The sequence below is a fragment of the Ixodes scapularis genome, unplaced genomic scaffold (assembly GCF_016920785.2).
Source record: "Ixodes scapularis isolate PalLabHiFi unplaced genomic scaffold, ASM1692078v2 PGA_scaffold9__187_contigs__length_104089568, whole genome shotgun sequence".
NCBI classification, from domain to species: domain Eukaryota; kingdom Metazoa; phylum Arthropoda; class Arachnida; order Ixodida; family Ixodidae; genus Ixodes; species Ixodes scapularis.
The window spans coordinates 28,499,322-28,515,734 of record NW_024609884.1 but is presented as its reverse complement, the minus strand read 5'-3'; the positions used below and the strand labels follow the sequence as shown (position 1 = coordinate 28,515,734).

Genomic DNA, 16,413 nt, shown 5'->3' with positions numbered 1-16,413 from the left:
TCTTTTCCTGTCGTCTGCTTCTTGCTCGGTATTGTATCTTTGAGGAGGTGGCCGATGTTGGTAGTGAGGTGGCGGTTAAAGAGGTGCTGTCGGGTACCGGCGCAGGGCTGCATAAATGGCCTTGAATGCCGGTGGTGGCGATGTCTTGCCTTGTCAATGTCGGGAAAGGAGTGGCAGCCGCTGCTGCAGGTGTCGTCGTAGTCGGGGAGTAGACGTCGGGCTCATCCGCAAAGGCGACCCGGTAGCAGCGGGGGCCCGCGTCCTCGCGGGCCCCGCCGAGGGCGAGGAAGGACACCGGTGACTTTCTGACTTCTTTATTCCAAATCTCAGGGAAAACTGTTCCAAAAGCGACACTAGCATGCACGAGCTGAGCACGCGACACTGCGTGTGGGGCACGCGCTTCTCTGGTTCAGAATTCGCGCCGTACGACCGCTCAACTCAGAATACTACACTCGGCTCGCACTCTAAGAAAAAAGGTTGTGCCCTTACACCCTTTATCCCGTATAAGACACCCAAAACTTCAGTTCGACGTACAGCGCGCTGACGTCGAACTGACGGCCCCAACTTTTACGAGAGGGTTGATAACGGTGCGATATAACATATTGAACAACTAAAGTGCGTATCAAAGCCCCCCCCCCCCCCCCCCCCCCCCCCCCAAAAAAAAAAAAATACCTTTTTTTTTTTTCTTTGCGGTCAACCACACGTACATTAGCTCTTTTAATAAGTTGTACAACTGGGCTATCAAGCCGCTCGTGAAAGTTGGTACCGTTGGTTCAGCTCAGCCCGCTATGCGTGGAACTTAAGTTTTAGGGGTGTACTATATGTGACAAGGGGTGTAAGAATATGTCCTTTTTTTCTTAGAGTGCGTACTCGTACGCCGCGGAGTAACACTGTGCAGAGTGGCATTCGCGTCTGTGATTGGCTCACGAGAGTGACACTGAGTATAGTGCGAGCGGGCTTTTATGTCTTCTCTATCGCAAATACTATATTATTGACTAGCATAGTCAAGCGTCTATGGGGGCGAAGCTGGGCGAAAAACAGCTCGACCCACTTGGCTTGTGGCGTCCCACCAGGGTCTGGAATGGCGCCGCAGCCAGCTGCGAAACTTGAGCGCACTCCAGCAGATCTTGACAACATCGCACAAGGACCGAGCTCAGGCACGGGTTAAACGGTTAAACACGAGTGCTGCGTCGGCGTTCGTCCAGTCAATGGGTTCTCGACGTCGGGCCCAATCGCTGTGTGTTCCCCCCTAAGCTGACAGTGCGGTTGAAGCTACCTGCTCGTTGGACCAGTCATGCCGCTATCTTTCGCTTTCGCTGTCGGTTCGGTTCGGGTTCCGGGCTTTCGGTTAAGTTCCGGTTCAGCTCCGAGGAGCAAAAATAACGGTTCGAACCGGTTCAAACTGGTTCGAACCGGTTTAAACCGCTGAATTGAGAATATATTTTTCGCCTTGTTTGGCTATGGGTACTATTTCCGCCGTAAAACAAGTAATTACTAGGAGTTTTTTTACAGCGGAGCTGTAAAGGGCTAGGTTCCCCAGGATCGTGTCCGGTACGTCGACACAAATCTACCTGGACAGCTATCGCCATCTATAAGCGACGGCGGCAAGCACACAACCAGTATAGTTTCCGTCGTTGCTCGTAGACGGCGCCAACCTTTCCAGTATAATAGAAGAATGGATACTTGGGCGCGTAGGAAACAGCGCGAAAAACAGACCACGACGAAGAAGCACACATAGTGTATCGAGTACAGCTCCGCTGGCCTTCCCTCTTCACGAGAGTGGAAAGGCTGAACGTTTTCTAATCGAATTATGTTTCAATCTTTGCTAGTGTGGCATTTCTATGTGATTTTTTTTTTCGTTTGTACGATCTATATTTATTTGCAGGTACAGAAAATAAGAAATTGCGTTATTTAATTTTGACGCAACAGTAAAAGAAAATATAAACTAGCATACCAAACGCCGCGTTTATACGAATCAACATACATTTGTTTACCTCAGTGACATATATTGTACTTGAATCGAAAGATTGTCACACAATCTGGTAGGTCACCTAAAATACCCGTGATTGATACAAATTGCATCACAGTATTGAAAGCTGAATCATAGTTCTACTCTTGAACTAAGGATTGCAGTGCATAAAATCATAGAATAGGTATCTCGTCGCCATTTCTATCATGAATTATAGTTTTCAAAATACGTTTTACGATATACAAGATGCGGCCGTAAGAACCAACATATTTGGCACACCTTGCAAAATTCGAATTGCAAACGTACATGCCTGATATTGGGCAAGCGAACGTAATTAAAAAAAAAAAAAGTTATGCTATTTTTTTTATTTTTTTAGAGATCAATTCTGAGGCAGTGAAGTATTACCATAAAGCAAAATAGGAGGTCGTGCATTTCCTATGTTTTATACCAGCCTGTTTGTCGTCTGCGCAATAGTTTATGAGCTCGTCCCCGAGTGGCTTTCTGAACATAAAAATGCTAAAAACCAATGGCAGAGGCTGGCGACGAGGAAGATGAACGCGATGATTAGTACTTTTAACAAAATATATGAACAGTAATCACCTGGGTGCAAGCTCACAAACCAGTGTCAAGACGACGAACATCGGGTATAGAACGTAGGAAATGTACGACCGCAGTTTTTGCTATATATTTAATACTTTACTATCTCTAACTTTCGCCCTATTTTTTTTTTTTTTTTTTGCGATATTACGTTTGCGTACCCAACTTCAGGTATGTATAAGTTTTGAATTGGAATTTTGCAAGGTGTGCCAAATGTGTTAGTCCTTACGGCGGTACCCTGTGTATGATAATCGGACGTAACTGAGTTATAAGCAATATTATTTTCAAAATATCACAAAAGTTTAGGACAAACCTTTAAGTTTACCTTTTATTAGAAACAGTGAGCGGCAATCAGAACGCTTGGTTTCCTAACCAACATTGCTTACACTCAGCACAACAATGCAGACAAATAAGCACGCAGAAAAGAGTGATCCAAAATCGTTCACTCTCACTTATACGCACCCTCGTACTCAGATTGAATCTGGCCTCAAATAGCGCGTACCCAAGTGAACGTTTTTCTTATACGGGATAAACTGGCATAGCGTGGCTGTTGAGATCTCTTCTTGACAAGACGTCGGTCAATTCAATTTGAAAATAAGCATCACCCTTGCGAATTGATATTTTGTTAAATATAACAAAATAATATTTCATGCTCTACTCAACATGGCAGCCCTGACAGTCTGCGTGCGTAATCGTCACAGTTCCGTCACGCTTCCCTGCGTATACTTCGTTTTTGTCAAGCCCGCAGACGCATGAAATTGCTCCTCATGACATAAAAGAGGCAATAACAGATTTCTATATGTTTAAAAAGTTATACTTGTTTAGGGGCACAGTTTTTTAAGGCTCTCCCAAATCACTTTGGGTCTATCCAGGAAAAAAAAAAAAAAAAAAGCCGGAAAAGACTTTCAGAGCATCTTTCAGATAATTTGCGGGTGCATTTACTTATGATGTATATCTTCAAGGTGATCGAACCTTAATTTATGCTGTCAAGCCTTCATTCAATAATTATATATAGTTTTATTATCATCAATAAATATATGACTGTATGGAGTTCACATAAATTAAGATAGTGGATTGACGGGCTTGTTGGTTGTTGACAGACATGGTAAAAGGGTAGTGCACAAAAGACCGGACAAACATTTTAGTTGCAAGTTAGCACTCGTCCTCTGTTTTGCTTCTTCTGCGTCCCGTCTTTTATGCTCTGCTCTTTTACCATGTCACATAACTGCTTGAGACCGATACGGGAAGACGATACTCGAAAATTTGCCAGCGAGCTTGTGAAAACCTGTTTTGTTGTTGTTGTTGTTGTTTTGTTTTCCCCGTTGTGTGGAAATGTGAAACACCGGGTCGCGGGATATGCCAAAAAAGAACTTTGTGCTTACATGATAGATCGGAAGTCAAATACACGAAATGGGCAGAAAGAGAAAGATAATGAATGGTAATCTTCAAAAGAATCCGGTACACGATGCCTTACTAAAAAAAAAAAAAAATTTTTAGAGATGTCATGACATTCCCAATTGCACATAATTAGCGCAAATGACAGACGGAAATTCTTCTAATCCTAACATAAATGATATTTGGGCATCAGCTTGCGGGAACTTGAAACTTCGCGACATACCACCTCGGGAGGCTAATATTATGTTCGGTTTGACGTGCACTTGCTTTTGGCCCTCACTTTACAAATGCTTTATCAGTCATGCGCTGTAACATTTTATTTGTCTGCCATATAACATCGCGAGACTGCTATACATACTTCACAACTTTACACTTTGGACGTCTACTTTTGCTAGCGTAGCGAACATTCGCCTTTCACCAGGAAACTGAACTGTTTAACATGCTTTGCACGTGATGTCATCGCCTTATATGCTGGTGGTAATATACCCCTTTTCAAAAGTCCTTGTGGCAGCCCCAAGAGCTCCAATATTGCCGCTCTAATGGCGGTGATAGGAGATCATGCTCGGCTAAATCAAGCACCCTCGATTTCGTAAATCGAAGGTGACGTAAAGGGACCAAGATATTTTCCCCTTTCTGCTCTATGCTTTCGAAGACGTTCGCTTTTTCTGGTGTGGAGAAGCTGTGTAGTGCCGCCGTTAGAGCGTCGGGTTTGGTTCTGCATGGGTAAACTGACTTTTGGAAAGGGTCTACTGCGATTTGTTCTTGGTGAGAAAATGAAATCAGGTAGTGCAAAATGCACGCTGCATAAGGGGATCGCGCTCAGTGCCAGCCATGTATCTGACGTTCGCCGTGGCTAATAGTTTGTTACCGAAGACAGTTTCTTTTTGTTTTCTTTTCAAACGCCCTAATTTTTAGGATTTTGAGTCTTCGCAAAAACACCCGGTATATATATATATTACAAAAAGAAAAAAAAAAAAAAGAAACGCACCCACCGAAACGCAGCGTCAGGTAAGAATAGCGAGTTTCGAGTTTTAGTAGACCGTGTTTCCCCCTCCGCTAAGCCCCTCCGCTACCAGGAACTCTACAGCCAAGGCCATCGGCACGCAGGCGCAGTGGCGGTATCTTCGTAGCGGAGGGGGAAACCCGGTCAACTAAAACTCCCTAATGTAGCGATATTGTCTATACTCGCAAAACAAAATGCACACATAAATAAACGCACATTATTTAGACGGCGAACAGGTCCTAAGACGAACACCGCTTGTAGGAGCGGCGCTGATTAAACTTAAACGCGAGTGGAACAGCTATGCCGAGAATTTAGATTGCATCACGAAATCGTCCCTTTCCTGTGTGTTCGTCCGAATGGTAACGTGCGATTAAAAATATTCAACCATGCGGCTCCGTCCAATACATGCGGCAGAAAAAAAAAAAAAAAAAAAAAAGTGTCCACCATAGACTGAATTTCCAGCGAGAGGGAAGATTCCATCGAGCCGGAAATGTCAAGCGAGTCTTGAATGACCGGGTTCAACCGAGAAGACGTAATACTCAGTGAGTCCGAATACCCAATGAATGTGAATGTCCGATATTGGATCTTTCGTCTCGGTGGATGTTCACGCTTGTTGAATGTTCAGACGAAGTATCCGATAACGCGTCTGGCGTTGCCTTCGGCGACGCTCGAGCGAGGTCAAGCACGCAATCTGCGAACGATCGGCCTCGCTGAAAGCCGCTCGTCTCCGCGGAACCGGGTTAGTTTTCAAGAGCCACGTCATTCTATGCGATTTTTTTCTTCCTTTATCGGTATCAGATGTCTCAGACGAGAGTCAGCATGTCTTTTTCTCTCGCCAGCACGGCACCTAGGTGGGCAAGAAGTGCGGGGTGTCACGCTGACGAAACTTGCTTGCCCGATGGGACCTGCAGGGCACACACAAGGACGCAGAGGAAAGCGCGTTGCCCGGCGCCGACGAAAAACAGTGCGAAAATCATCTACTCCTTGGGCCTTAAATTTACAACCCGCTTTCCGCCAGGCCTTTATTTGAACCGTCAGTTTGCTTGCCCCAAGTGTGTAGCTCTCATCCCTTTTAAAAGCATTCCCTCTCTTCAAATCTACCAAAAAAACAAATATATGTGTGTGTGTGTTTGGTAGATTTGAAGGGAGGGAATGATTTCAAAAGGGGTGCGAACTATATATATATATATATATATATATATATATATATATATATATATATATATATATATATATATATATATATATATATATATATATATCAGGGTGTCGAACCGGAACCGAACCGGTATTTTTTCCGGAACTGAACCCGAACCGTTATGATTGTTATCGCGATGAAGCCGAACCGGAACTGAACCGGAAAAAAAATAACGGTTACCGGCTCATGTCAAAACGGTTCGGCCACGCGCTGTTGACAATGAATGTGCTATCAATGCCATTTGTTTTGTAAGTGCCGTCAACTGACACACACCTCGCTTACATATTTTTCTTCTCCACTCAGTCTTAGGAATATAAACGCTGCATCCATGAATCTTGACAAACGCTGCATCCATGAATCTTGACATCGAAACCAGTATTGCGCTGGTCGCGGCTTGTACGGAAGAAAAAGAATTGGAAGGTTGTGCAAAAAAAAAAAATCGTGTCGCGGGATTTCATTTTCCTACAATCTCGTAAATCCTAAATGCTGATGTGTGGTCATTTCATAACACGTTTCTAGAACGCACGAGTTCTTGAAGCTTGCTTCCATCGGAATGAGAAAAGAAAAGGCTGTGGAGTTTGATAATAACGCATCCGGTTTCGTATAGGCACTTAGAAGCTAACATATTTGTGAGACAGCGAACTCCTCTATTTTAATATTTATCATATTACGTCCTTCTGGCATTGCGTTCGGTGAAGTGTTTTTCATATTCCGTATCTTGTTTAATGAAAACTTCTTTAAGGGTCTAATTTGAGTTACCGAAAGCTAGTTCAAATAAAGAAAGCTGTATTTTCTCCCCACTGTTCCTCCAATTGCTTACACGCCGAGGTGGCGGGATAGTTAGCGAGTTCTACTTGTAAGTGGGTTTGTAAGGAGGTCGCGGATTTTACAGCTACTGCGTCGGACCCAATTATATGAAGTCCGAATGCGTAAACGTCGGTGGGGTAACCTTTGAGTGCACATAAAGAAACCATTCCTGGTAGAAATCCCTGAGCCTTACACTACGATGTATCCCGTTTCGTATGTGCTGATTTCAGATGTTTTATTTGTAATTTATTTTGATGTTGCAATTTGTCAATTATAATTTCCGAACCGGTTCGCGAACCGGTTCAGCACCCGGAACCGGTTCGCGAACCGGTTCGCGGATCGAATTAATTGAACCGGAACTGAACCGGAACAAAATTAATTTACCTGAACCTGAACCGTAACCGAACCCGTATTTTTTTCGGTTCGACACACTGATATATATATATATATATATGCAGTATATATATATATTAAGTTTTTTTTTTTTTTTAAGCTTTGAAAGTTTGAAGAAAAAAAAAAGCCGTGAAAGTTACACTTATGCGATTTGTGCAGGTGAGTTATACGGCCAGGGGGACATAGTATAGGGGGCTAATCGTAACGATCAGTCGGCTAATTAATTAAAACTTGTTAATTAACTTTTGAATTAGTGAAACTAGACATATGGATCCAATTAGAAACTTACTGGTGCGCCCCTGAGTTTCCCACGAGCTTCATATCGTTCTAAAAAAAGTTGATTTGGTAGTTTTCGATGACGCTCAGTAAGTTTATAGTTGAAACCTTATGTCTATTTTCACTAATTAAAAGTTAATTAACGAATTTTAATTAATTATCCGAGTTATCGTAAAGATTGGCAACCCACATAATGTCCCCCTGGCCTTATAACTCACCTGCATAAACCGCATAAGTGTAACTTTCGCGCCTTTTCTTAAATAAATCTGTAAAACTTAAAAAAAAACCTAATATATATATATAATAAAAGAAATACACAATCAATTATACATACATTTAACACAATACATCCCTTGTTGAAAAATCAAATGAAAATAAAAGCAATAAACAGCACCGAGGATGGTTTACACTGAGCAAGAATAACTATATAATAATTTCAAGATCGAACACAACTTCATGAAAAAGCGCTCATTTTTTTTTTAAATTTCGCTCATTTTGTTGCGCGGGGAACAAAAACCAATTGAGTAGATATTTTTTTTCAAATAACCTCCTCTCGTATCCATTTTACTTGAAGTATGTGTATTTTGCAACGTTTTCAATACTTACGTAGTTTTTTTTTTTTTTTTAATTAACATATATGATATTGATTTTTTTTAGAAGATACTTCTTGCCGTCTTGTTCAGCCGTGTACTTGACTTTCGTCTTTCGCGCTGTTTAACCAACATGGCCATCAGCTTATAGGTATTGTTACAATTCCTTTCTTCTACGATATTTACGTGTTGCGCTTTCTTCTCAGCTGAATGTGTTTCTTTTTCCAATAATTTGATCGTCATTTCAACGTGCAAAGCGAGCTTCTATCACCTCTATTCCTTCGCCATTCGACACCATGTAACTATCCACAAGACAATCTGCTTTCATTTTACAAAAAAAAAAAAAAAGCGCTAGCTACATTTGCATCAAATTTCCTTTTAAAATTTTCGTCGTCATCTATTTTCTAACTGACGCTGAAAGAATAAAACACATTTGGGACGGACGACGAAATGGGTGCTTTATTCTTTCAGTGTCAGTTATCGTTAAACGAACACGCCCCTCAGTTTCCTTTTCGTCATTTGCTTTCTCACATTTTTTTATTAAAACGTCAATTGAATAATGATTGGGGTTGTGTGGATATGTATACAGCGTGTAGTTGGTCAGCCATTTCCAAAGTTGCGACGAGTCACTCGCTGTAGATGAGCAATTTAGCCAGTGCGGTACAACCGCTAGCCTGGGGTCTTTAACGTGCATCACACAGTGATTCACGGCCGCACACCGGTACGTTGCTCATCGTACCGGCGTGCGGTCAATCCCCATGGGATCCCCAAGGATCCTGCGGATTGAACTCAGGATCCATGGGTTCTGCAGCGAGAGCTTTCGCTCCACATGCTCCGAGCCGGTGTGCGCTGACCCCCTCGGCCCCCTCCTTTTGATTGAATTGCAAGCAGCGATCCTGGATTCAATGGAGAGTTTAGGAATATAAGGCGTTGGGTCCCCCGTGCAGCAATTGGGGCGTCGCACTGCGCAAACGCAGACGTTCTGCGAATAAGCAGTGCGGCGCCCCAAGCTGTTCGTTGGACACAAAGCCCGTCGGGGTCCCATATTCTAAAACTTCATAGTGATCAATCGCTATCCCTGTTCGTTCAGATCTGGATGAGCGTCGTACTGGCGGGTGGTCGTGTATCACTACTGCGTGACGCCGTGATGCAAGACCCCATGGCTAGCAGTCGTACTGCACTGGCTATTCCTATAGCATCTACAATGGGTAAACAACTAACGACTAATTTTTTGGTTGTCGTTGTCTTGTCCTGTATTCTATTTGTCCTTTGTCCTTCGCGCTGTTTTTGTGGTGTTTAACGAACTGTCATCAACTTATATTGCTGTAACACGACATTTGATTGGGCTAGTTGTTTCATATTCGTCGTTGATAAAACAGCGCAAACTGAACAAGGACGAAGGGGCAGCGCCAGTCCTGTAGTATGTGTGCCTCCTCGTCCTCGTTAAGTTTGCGCTATTTTCTTAACGTCGAGTATGAACCAACTAGCCCAATCAAACAGCGGCAGTCCTGCGTACTACTTCTTGCCAAGTGTTACTCATAGAAATATTCACATGAAACGTGCTTTGTCTCGTCAGAGGGAGTCTAGAAATTTGTGAAGTCCAAAAGTGAAGCCGCCGATTAACTCGATGCTGATTGACTGAGCCAGGTGATGACGTCACGCCCCTAGCTCGACGCTGACTGGCAGGTTCAGGTATGACGTCACGCGCGAGGCCACGCTCACTCGGCGCTGTTTGGCTAGTAATTGCGCAATCACTCACGCGCCACCGCTCGCCCGCCAGACGGTACACTCTAAAAAATGTTTGTGCGTCTACTTTCACGCACACCACTCGAAGAGCCAATCACTGCAACTTACGGAGGCAGCTCAGCGAATGACAATACCGAAACATATGTTTAGACGAAAAAACGCAGTCTGAGTTGTGACATTAAGCAGTGCAAAACGTCACGCTTGCATTGCTTAATGTCACAACTCAGACTGCGTTTTTTCGTCTAAACATATGTTTCGGCATTGTCGTTCACTGAGCTGCCTCCGTAAGTTGCGGCGATCGGCTCTCCGAGTGTTGTGCGGGAAAGCAGACTCACGGGCTTTTTTTAGAGTGTAGTTTTATGTCGTCGAAGAAACGTTTGCTGCTATGGACGGTTCTGAAAGAGCGACTGGGGCTTAAAATCCGGGTTTGGTCCGGTAGCTCCATTGCAGGAATTGCTATCGAGTGTAGTACATGCCACGCGTTGAGCCAGTCGCTTAACTAAAAGAGCGCAGACGCCAATCCCAGAAGGTATCGGACTGAAACAGAATTGCCCAGCAATTCGCTATGCATTTTATTTTTTTTTTTTCGTTTTTTTTTTTTCTGCTTTGTTACAGAAACATTAGGTGACCACAATCGTTAAGGGTGCTTTTAATGCTCCAGCCTTGACGTTAACTTCAAAATTCAGGACGGAAACTGAATAGGAACCTAGCAAACCCTCAGACTTGTTTAAAAACGACCATCGTTTTATACGATTGTTTTCAAATTTTTATGGCGCAAAAACAGTTACCTCCTGGGGCCCACTTTCCCGAAATCACCACACTCCGCATTGTAAGCGTCAAATGAGATTCCGTGGAAATTTGAAATTTGGGGAGTCTAAGAATCGAACCTCAAACCAACGAAGGTTATCTGGCACACTCCGCCGAAGGGCTGAGGATTAACTTAAGCTGCCTAGGGGTCTTTGTACGTATGCACATGCGAAAGCTAGCCGACACAGCACTTACACTCACCAGACACCAATAAGCCTTCGTCAGGTGCGCGGGCACCTCGACCGCCATTTTGCAGATTCGTTGGGCGTTCGTTCGCGAACGAAGCGGCAGCAAGGTCACACTGCTTATACATCACACTGATGTATAAGCAGTGTGACCCCTAAAGCCTAAAACACTGCTTATACATCATACAAAAGACAGTATGCACACAGGTTGGAACGCGAGTCACCGCAACATCCCCGCTTAGAATGCCGCATGGCATTCTAAGCAGGGATGTTGCGGTGACTCGAATACTGTGGTGACTCGTGTTTGCAGACTGTCGTTTGTATGAGCAGTGTGACCCCGGCTCAAGTAAATCATCTTAACTTCCGACATCTGCCGCGCGTTCGCGCTGCACACGCATGACAGACACGTCAGGTCAGCAAAAAATTGCATCTTTATTGTCGTTTCGAAAAATAAGAGCATTGATCTACGAAGGATGAAACGGAAACGGGAGATATTTGGCACGTGTGAAAATAATAACGCTACTTGGGGGTATTTGGTCCGTAAATATTCAACTGACGTGGAGTAAACCTTTATTTATGAATTGTTGCCATAGATGTCCACTACTCGTACTATGCGACGAATAGTGAAACCAGCTGCGCACAAAAGACAAAAAAAGAACAGTACACAAAAGACATAACGAGCCAAAACAATAAAAATTTGATCACAGCTTGTGCCGTTGCTTAACGAGTTCATCGAGTATTTGTTAATAAATGCAAACACCAAAACTTCCGAGAAAAAAAAAAAAAAATGAAACGAGTATTGCATACCGCTCCGAGATTCTATTCGGTGCTCAGTGTCGGAGAGCTCTAAACCTGGAAATGTTTCACTTAGACAATTCGTTGTAAACCCTTCATCTCAAGTTGATATTCGTGCCCAACGCGGTAACTTGATATGTATATATATCCAAAAAGAAAATAGCGCACGCTACAAGCAGTTGAGTAGAAAAAACGTAAAGTTAAAAAAAAAAAAAAAAAAAAAAAAAGACTGCATGGAGCGCCAACAACCAGCGGAGGCGACGTCTCACTGAGCTCTAAATAGAGACCAACTCTTGGACGGAGGACTTCTTGATGAGTACAGTCTCGACGGGCACATCGCTGCCGTTGGTCTTGAGACCCTCGATGTCGCGGACAACGTCCAGACCTTCGAGCACCTTGCCGAACACGACGTGGTGGCCGTCCAACCACGTGGTAGCAACCGTCGTGATGAAGAACTGAGCACCATTCGTGTTCTTGCCTGTCAAACAGAAACTACAAGTCACTCCCGGAACGCCGACCAAGTACACATAGGCGCCTAGAAACATCGCTGGTACACGGTTTTACGATATGACTGGTGAAGTAGAGCAGACAAGCTTGGGAACTGACATGTCATTGATTGCCGTTACAGTGCTCCGGCCCTAAACTCGTCAAATACAAAGTTGGAGCAGAAAGTTCGCGCAGAGCGCCGATTGGATGCCGGCGACAAAAGCGCGAAGTCATCGTCGCCACAGTCAATCGGTGCGCTCTGTGAACTTCGGCCCATACGTTGTGTTTCACGAGTTGGGAGCCTCTGGACAGCTTTCTGGCACTTTATAAAAATATATCAGGGGGTTCCTTGTCTTATACTGAAGTACGTGTTCTCGCGCTTTCAGAAAACGACCAACCCCTGGCAGGCGCCGCGGCTACTTCTACGCAACGATTGAACACGCGTGCCACATTTCAGCCTCCTGGTAACGAAACGGCGTTTTTCTAGTTCCTAGCCAATAAAGATTTGAATAGAGCCTTCGAAGTCAAAGTTTTTTTTAAGTCATTTTTCTGTCGCACATATTCTCGTGGATTTCTGAGCGCTTGGTCTATTTTGTACAAACGAGTCATTTTGTGCTTGGAAAATGAACAATTTGTCAGGTTCCGAAGTTGACAAAGGCAACCTCTGTCAACGTGTCAGAGAGAAAGAGACGGCATCCGACTCTTTCTGACGAAGAAATATCTTCATTACGCCAGACCATGAATGACACAAGTGGTTTTGTTGTATGCATACCAAGTTATCAAATGGTGACGTGTTATGTACTCTTTTTTTCTTTAATAATTTTTCAAGCAAAAAACTTCAGTTGCGAGTGCAGCTATTGCCCTGCCGCAAGTGTACCTCTCGTAGGCCTCATTTTTTGTAGCCGTTATTCCTATCATGTTAAACGTTTACCAAGTCACCCAGTTCAACACTGACGGAATAAAAACATTCCATGAAACGGTGTGCGACCGGGAACAGAGGCAACCATACCTACCGATGTGAATTACTGTTCCCCATGCTGAACAAAGGACATCAAAGACAAAGAATACATTGAAAATAATTCCTCCAACATGTTGGCCGACTTGCGGCGACTCCCATCGCATAGTAATGTTACGAAGCATTTCACACGGGTTAACTCTAACCTCAGCCGTTAATTTTTTTTTTTTTTTTTTTTTTCTCTTCGTGGGAAACTGAGAGGCGAAACTGAGATCGCGTAACGAGACGCCAACACGAAGCCACATGCTGGCGCAGCAGTGCGGGGCTGCAGCACTGAGGAAACCACGCTAGCCCTGCCAACGTCGCATAGCGGCGCCATTAGGGAGTCTTAGTAGATCGTTCCGGTAACAGCGACAATACCCGATACTCCGCGACCGCCTTTGAGCATCGTTATCGGAGGTATCTGAAAGATCCACTAAAACTCCATTTTCAGAGTCCACGCTTATTGTGCGCGCTCCGCTCGCTTCCTAAAACGTCAAACACGCGCGTGTTGAGGGCATGACCTTACTGGATAGCGCGTCTGGCCTAATGGACAATGCGGCCCTTCATATTCGCGAGTCACCTGACGTGCTACATAACTTCTTCCAGAGGATTTTGGGCCTCTAGTTTCGTCCACATATATATATTTAAACAAGTACTACCATTGTTTTCCTCGCATGATTTCGTGGACGCAGTCTTCGACAAACCAAGCAAAGAGCCTCCCGCCGAGAGGTTTTATTCGTCGAGGAGAGCCTTTAACGTCGTTGCAGGCGGTGCAGACGGCGTCTCTTATTGAGTCGACTAAATACTCACCAGCGTTGGCCATGCTGAGCGTGCCGGGTTCAGTGTGCTTCAGATCGAACGTCTCGTCGTCAAAATAGCGACCGTAAATGCTTAAGGAGCCCCGGCCTTCCTTCTTCTCCACGTCGCCGCCTGTTAAGAATCGGCGAAGGGAGGGAGGGGGGGGGGGGGGGGGGGGGGGGGTCGTATTTCAACCAAAAGCCAGACAGCACAGGCCTAATGCAAAAACAAACTTGGAGAAAAAAAAAAAAAACTGCAATGACTCGCGTTCTTGATGCCGTCGTCCTTAAACGAAGATTCCAATTGAAGAAAGCAGTCCACGTGCACCCCCCCACCTTCTTTGCATTTTTTATGCTTGGACTCTTCAAAGTTTTAGTACTTGAATTGGGAATGAAAAAAAAAAAATATTCATGTACACGGCACATTAAGGCCTTCCTATAAATCTGCCCAACTCAACGCTTTGCGAGGTTAGAGTTAACAGGAGTCCGAAACGTAAAGCACCTGCATCATAAAGGTTACTATAGTTGTCGGCAGAGTGATAAGGGCATGGAGTCTCCTTCTGATGCCCAGCCTCCAGCTCGCGCTCGTTGCCTTCCACCGTGCTTTGGCTGCGCGTGCACAATTGAGGCTCCCGGGACGAAACTCGCACTGAAGGCGGGACAACTGAAGGACTTCCTTGCCGTTCTTACCCTGCCAGTGACTATAGTAAGCACTGGAACTAAATTACCTTTACCCAGCAAAGGACGCGGAGCTATCTGGGTTGATAAACATTTCGAACTCCCATCCAAATAAAGCAACGACGAGCACTGTTTGAGGAACAAAAGACCTCATATTTCGAAGGCCTGCCAGGGCTGAGTATAAAATGACCTTGGATCATGAAGTCCTTGATGACTCTGTGGAAGTGGGTCCCTTCATATTTGAAACCCTTGTAGCCGTCTCCGGCAAAAGCCACAAAGTTCTTGACGGTCTTGGGCGCCACCTTGCCATAGAGACCGAGGACTATCTTCCCAGCATCGCGATTTCCGATGCCGATGTCGAAGGTTACCTTGTGGGTAACCGTAGTATCTGGTTTCTGACAGAGGAAAAAATAAAGTTTTATAGAAAAATGTGGGACACATGAACCAGAAGGTCCCCACCCCGAAAGTGGCACAAGACCACCAACCACACTATTTCCCTATCACGATAGGGCTCAAAATGAACTAAATTTGGAGCAGCATGAGCACTGAAAAGACAATCTTGGGAGCGAGGGCTGAGAAATGTTAAAGCATTTAGCATACAGGTTTCGTGGCTTTCGGCTGCGCTGCTCCAAATTTAGTCAATTGTGAACTAAATTTGCAGAGCACCGTTTCTGTGCTTTCATAGTTTATGCTGCTTCGAATACCCCAAGATAGCGGCGAGCCAGATCATGTGCTCCCACGGCCCACGTTACAAGCACGCCATCCCAAGGACCATAACTGCAAAAGCCGCCATCTTATTTTTTTTTTTTCTTTTTCTTCTTCGGCTGCTTCTTCGCCCGAGGCCATTTCCGGCCACTCCCTACTTTTAAACAAACAATCTCACAAGGGGTGAAAATGAAGTCCGCGTTAGCATTTCTTCGGAAATCGAGCTTGGGGACTAATGCGGCAACGCTGAGCGCATCGCGCGAAAGTGCAAACGACCCTCTGACACAGTGACACGTAAGAAAGTCCTACATAAATTCTGCAGCAATCAGCTGATGGCGACAGCAGACGGGGACGCGTACTCTTCTGTCCTCAAAAAGAACGAGATGGTCTCGTTGGTAGAAACCGGTCTGTCGACTTTTCTCGCACTCCACGGAGTCTAGTAAGATCCGCCGTAATTAGGTTGATGCCCAGTTTTTGCGCGTGAAGGGGTTGAAGCGCTTTCCCAGGACGAACGATAACGAGACGAAAGTAAGGCAAAACATAATCCTAGCTTCTGAAATTAATCCACAAACCTCCTATAGTAACAGGACACCGCTCCTCAATGGAAGGCCCCCCTGCCCCATGATGATCGCTCTCGACCCTCCCTTTTTCTTTTTTTCTTTTTTTTCTGCACGACAAAGTTTTTGCAACAAGACGCAAAGTTCCCTCTTATACTCACAGAGTAGCTGCTTTCCAACGTCGCCGCCACCAAAGACACGACGAAACAAACTTTCACTGCTGCGGTCATATTTTCGATTCTTTTGACAAGTTTTCAAACTCAAACTGCCCACGAACTTTCTACACGTCAACCGACTTCGAAAGCAGACGTAAATGATACCGATGACAGTAGAGCTGGAACAGCTCGCGATCTCGTTACGCCTTTTACGTGCTCTAACACCAGCGTTGCCTAGCGGCGTCTTCTGTCGTTGCCTTCACTTGCATACGTGGAG

The 16,413-nt window shown here is 44.7% G+C and overlaps 1 protein-coding gene across 1 annotated transcript; it reads right to left on the bottom strand.

Annotated features, from left to right (window-relative positions):
• Positions 1–11,379: 11,379 nt before the first annotated feature.
• LOC8028154 (peptidyl-prolyl cis-trans isomerase B) lies at positions 11,380–16,375 on the bottom strand. Its single transcript, XM_002410579.4, has 4 exons — positions 16,143–16,375; positions 14,910–15,114; positions 14,055–14,174; positions 11,380–12,239 (listed from the first exon to the last, which is right to left on the bottom strand). Exons 1-4 carry the CDS (start codon positions 16,209–16,211, stop codon positions 12,037–12,039), a joined length of 597 nt encoding a protein of 198 aa, XP_002410624.1. The 5' UTR covers positions 16,212–16,375; the 3' UTR covers positions 11,380–12,036.
• Positions 16,376–16,413: the final 38 nt, after the last annotated feature.

Coding starts and splice junctions, on each gene's coding strand:
- LOC8028154 (XM_002410579.4), bottom strand. CDS start 16,211: ATGACCGCAGCAGTGAAAGTTTGTTTCGTCGTGTCTTTGGTGGCGGCG. Junction 15,115..16,142: donor CGTTGGAAAGCAGCTACTCT/GTGAGTATAAGA, acceptor TTCCTCTGTCAG/AAACCAGATACTACGGTTAC. Junction 14,175..14,909: donor CAAGGACTTCATGATCCAAG/GTCATTTTATAC, acceptor GATTCTTAACAG/GCGGCGACGTGGAGAAGAAG.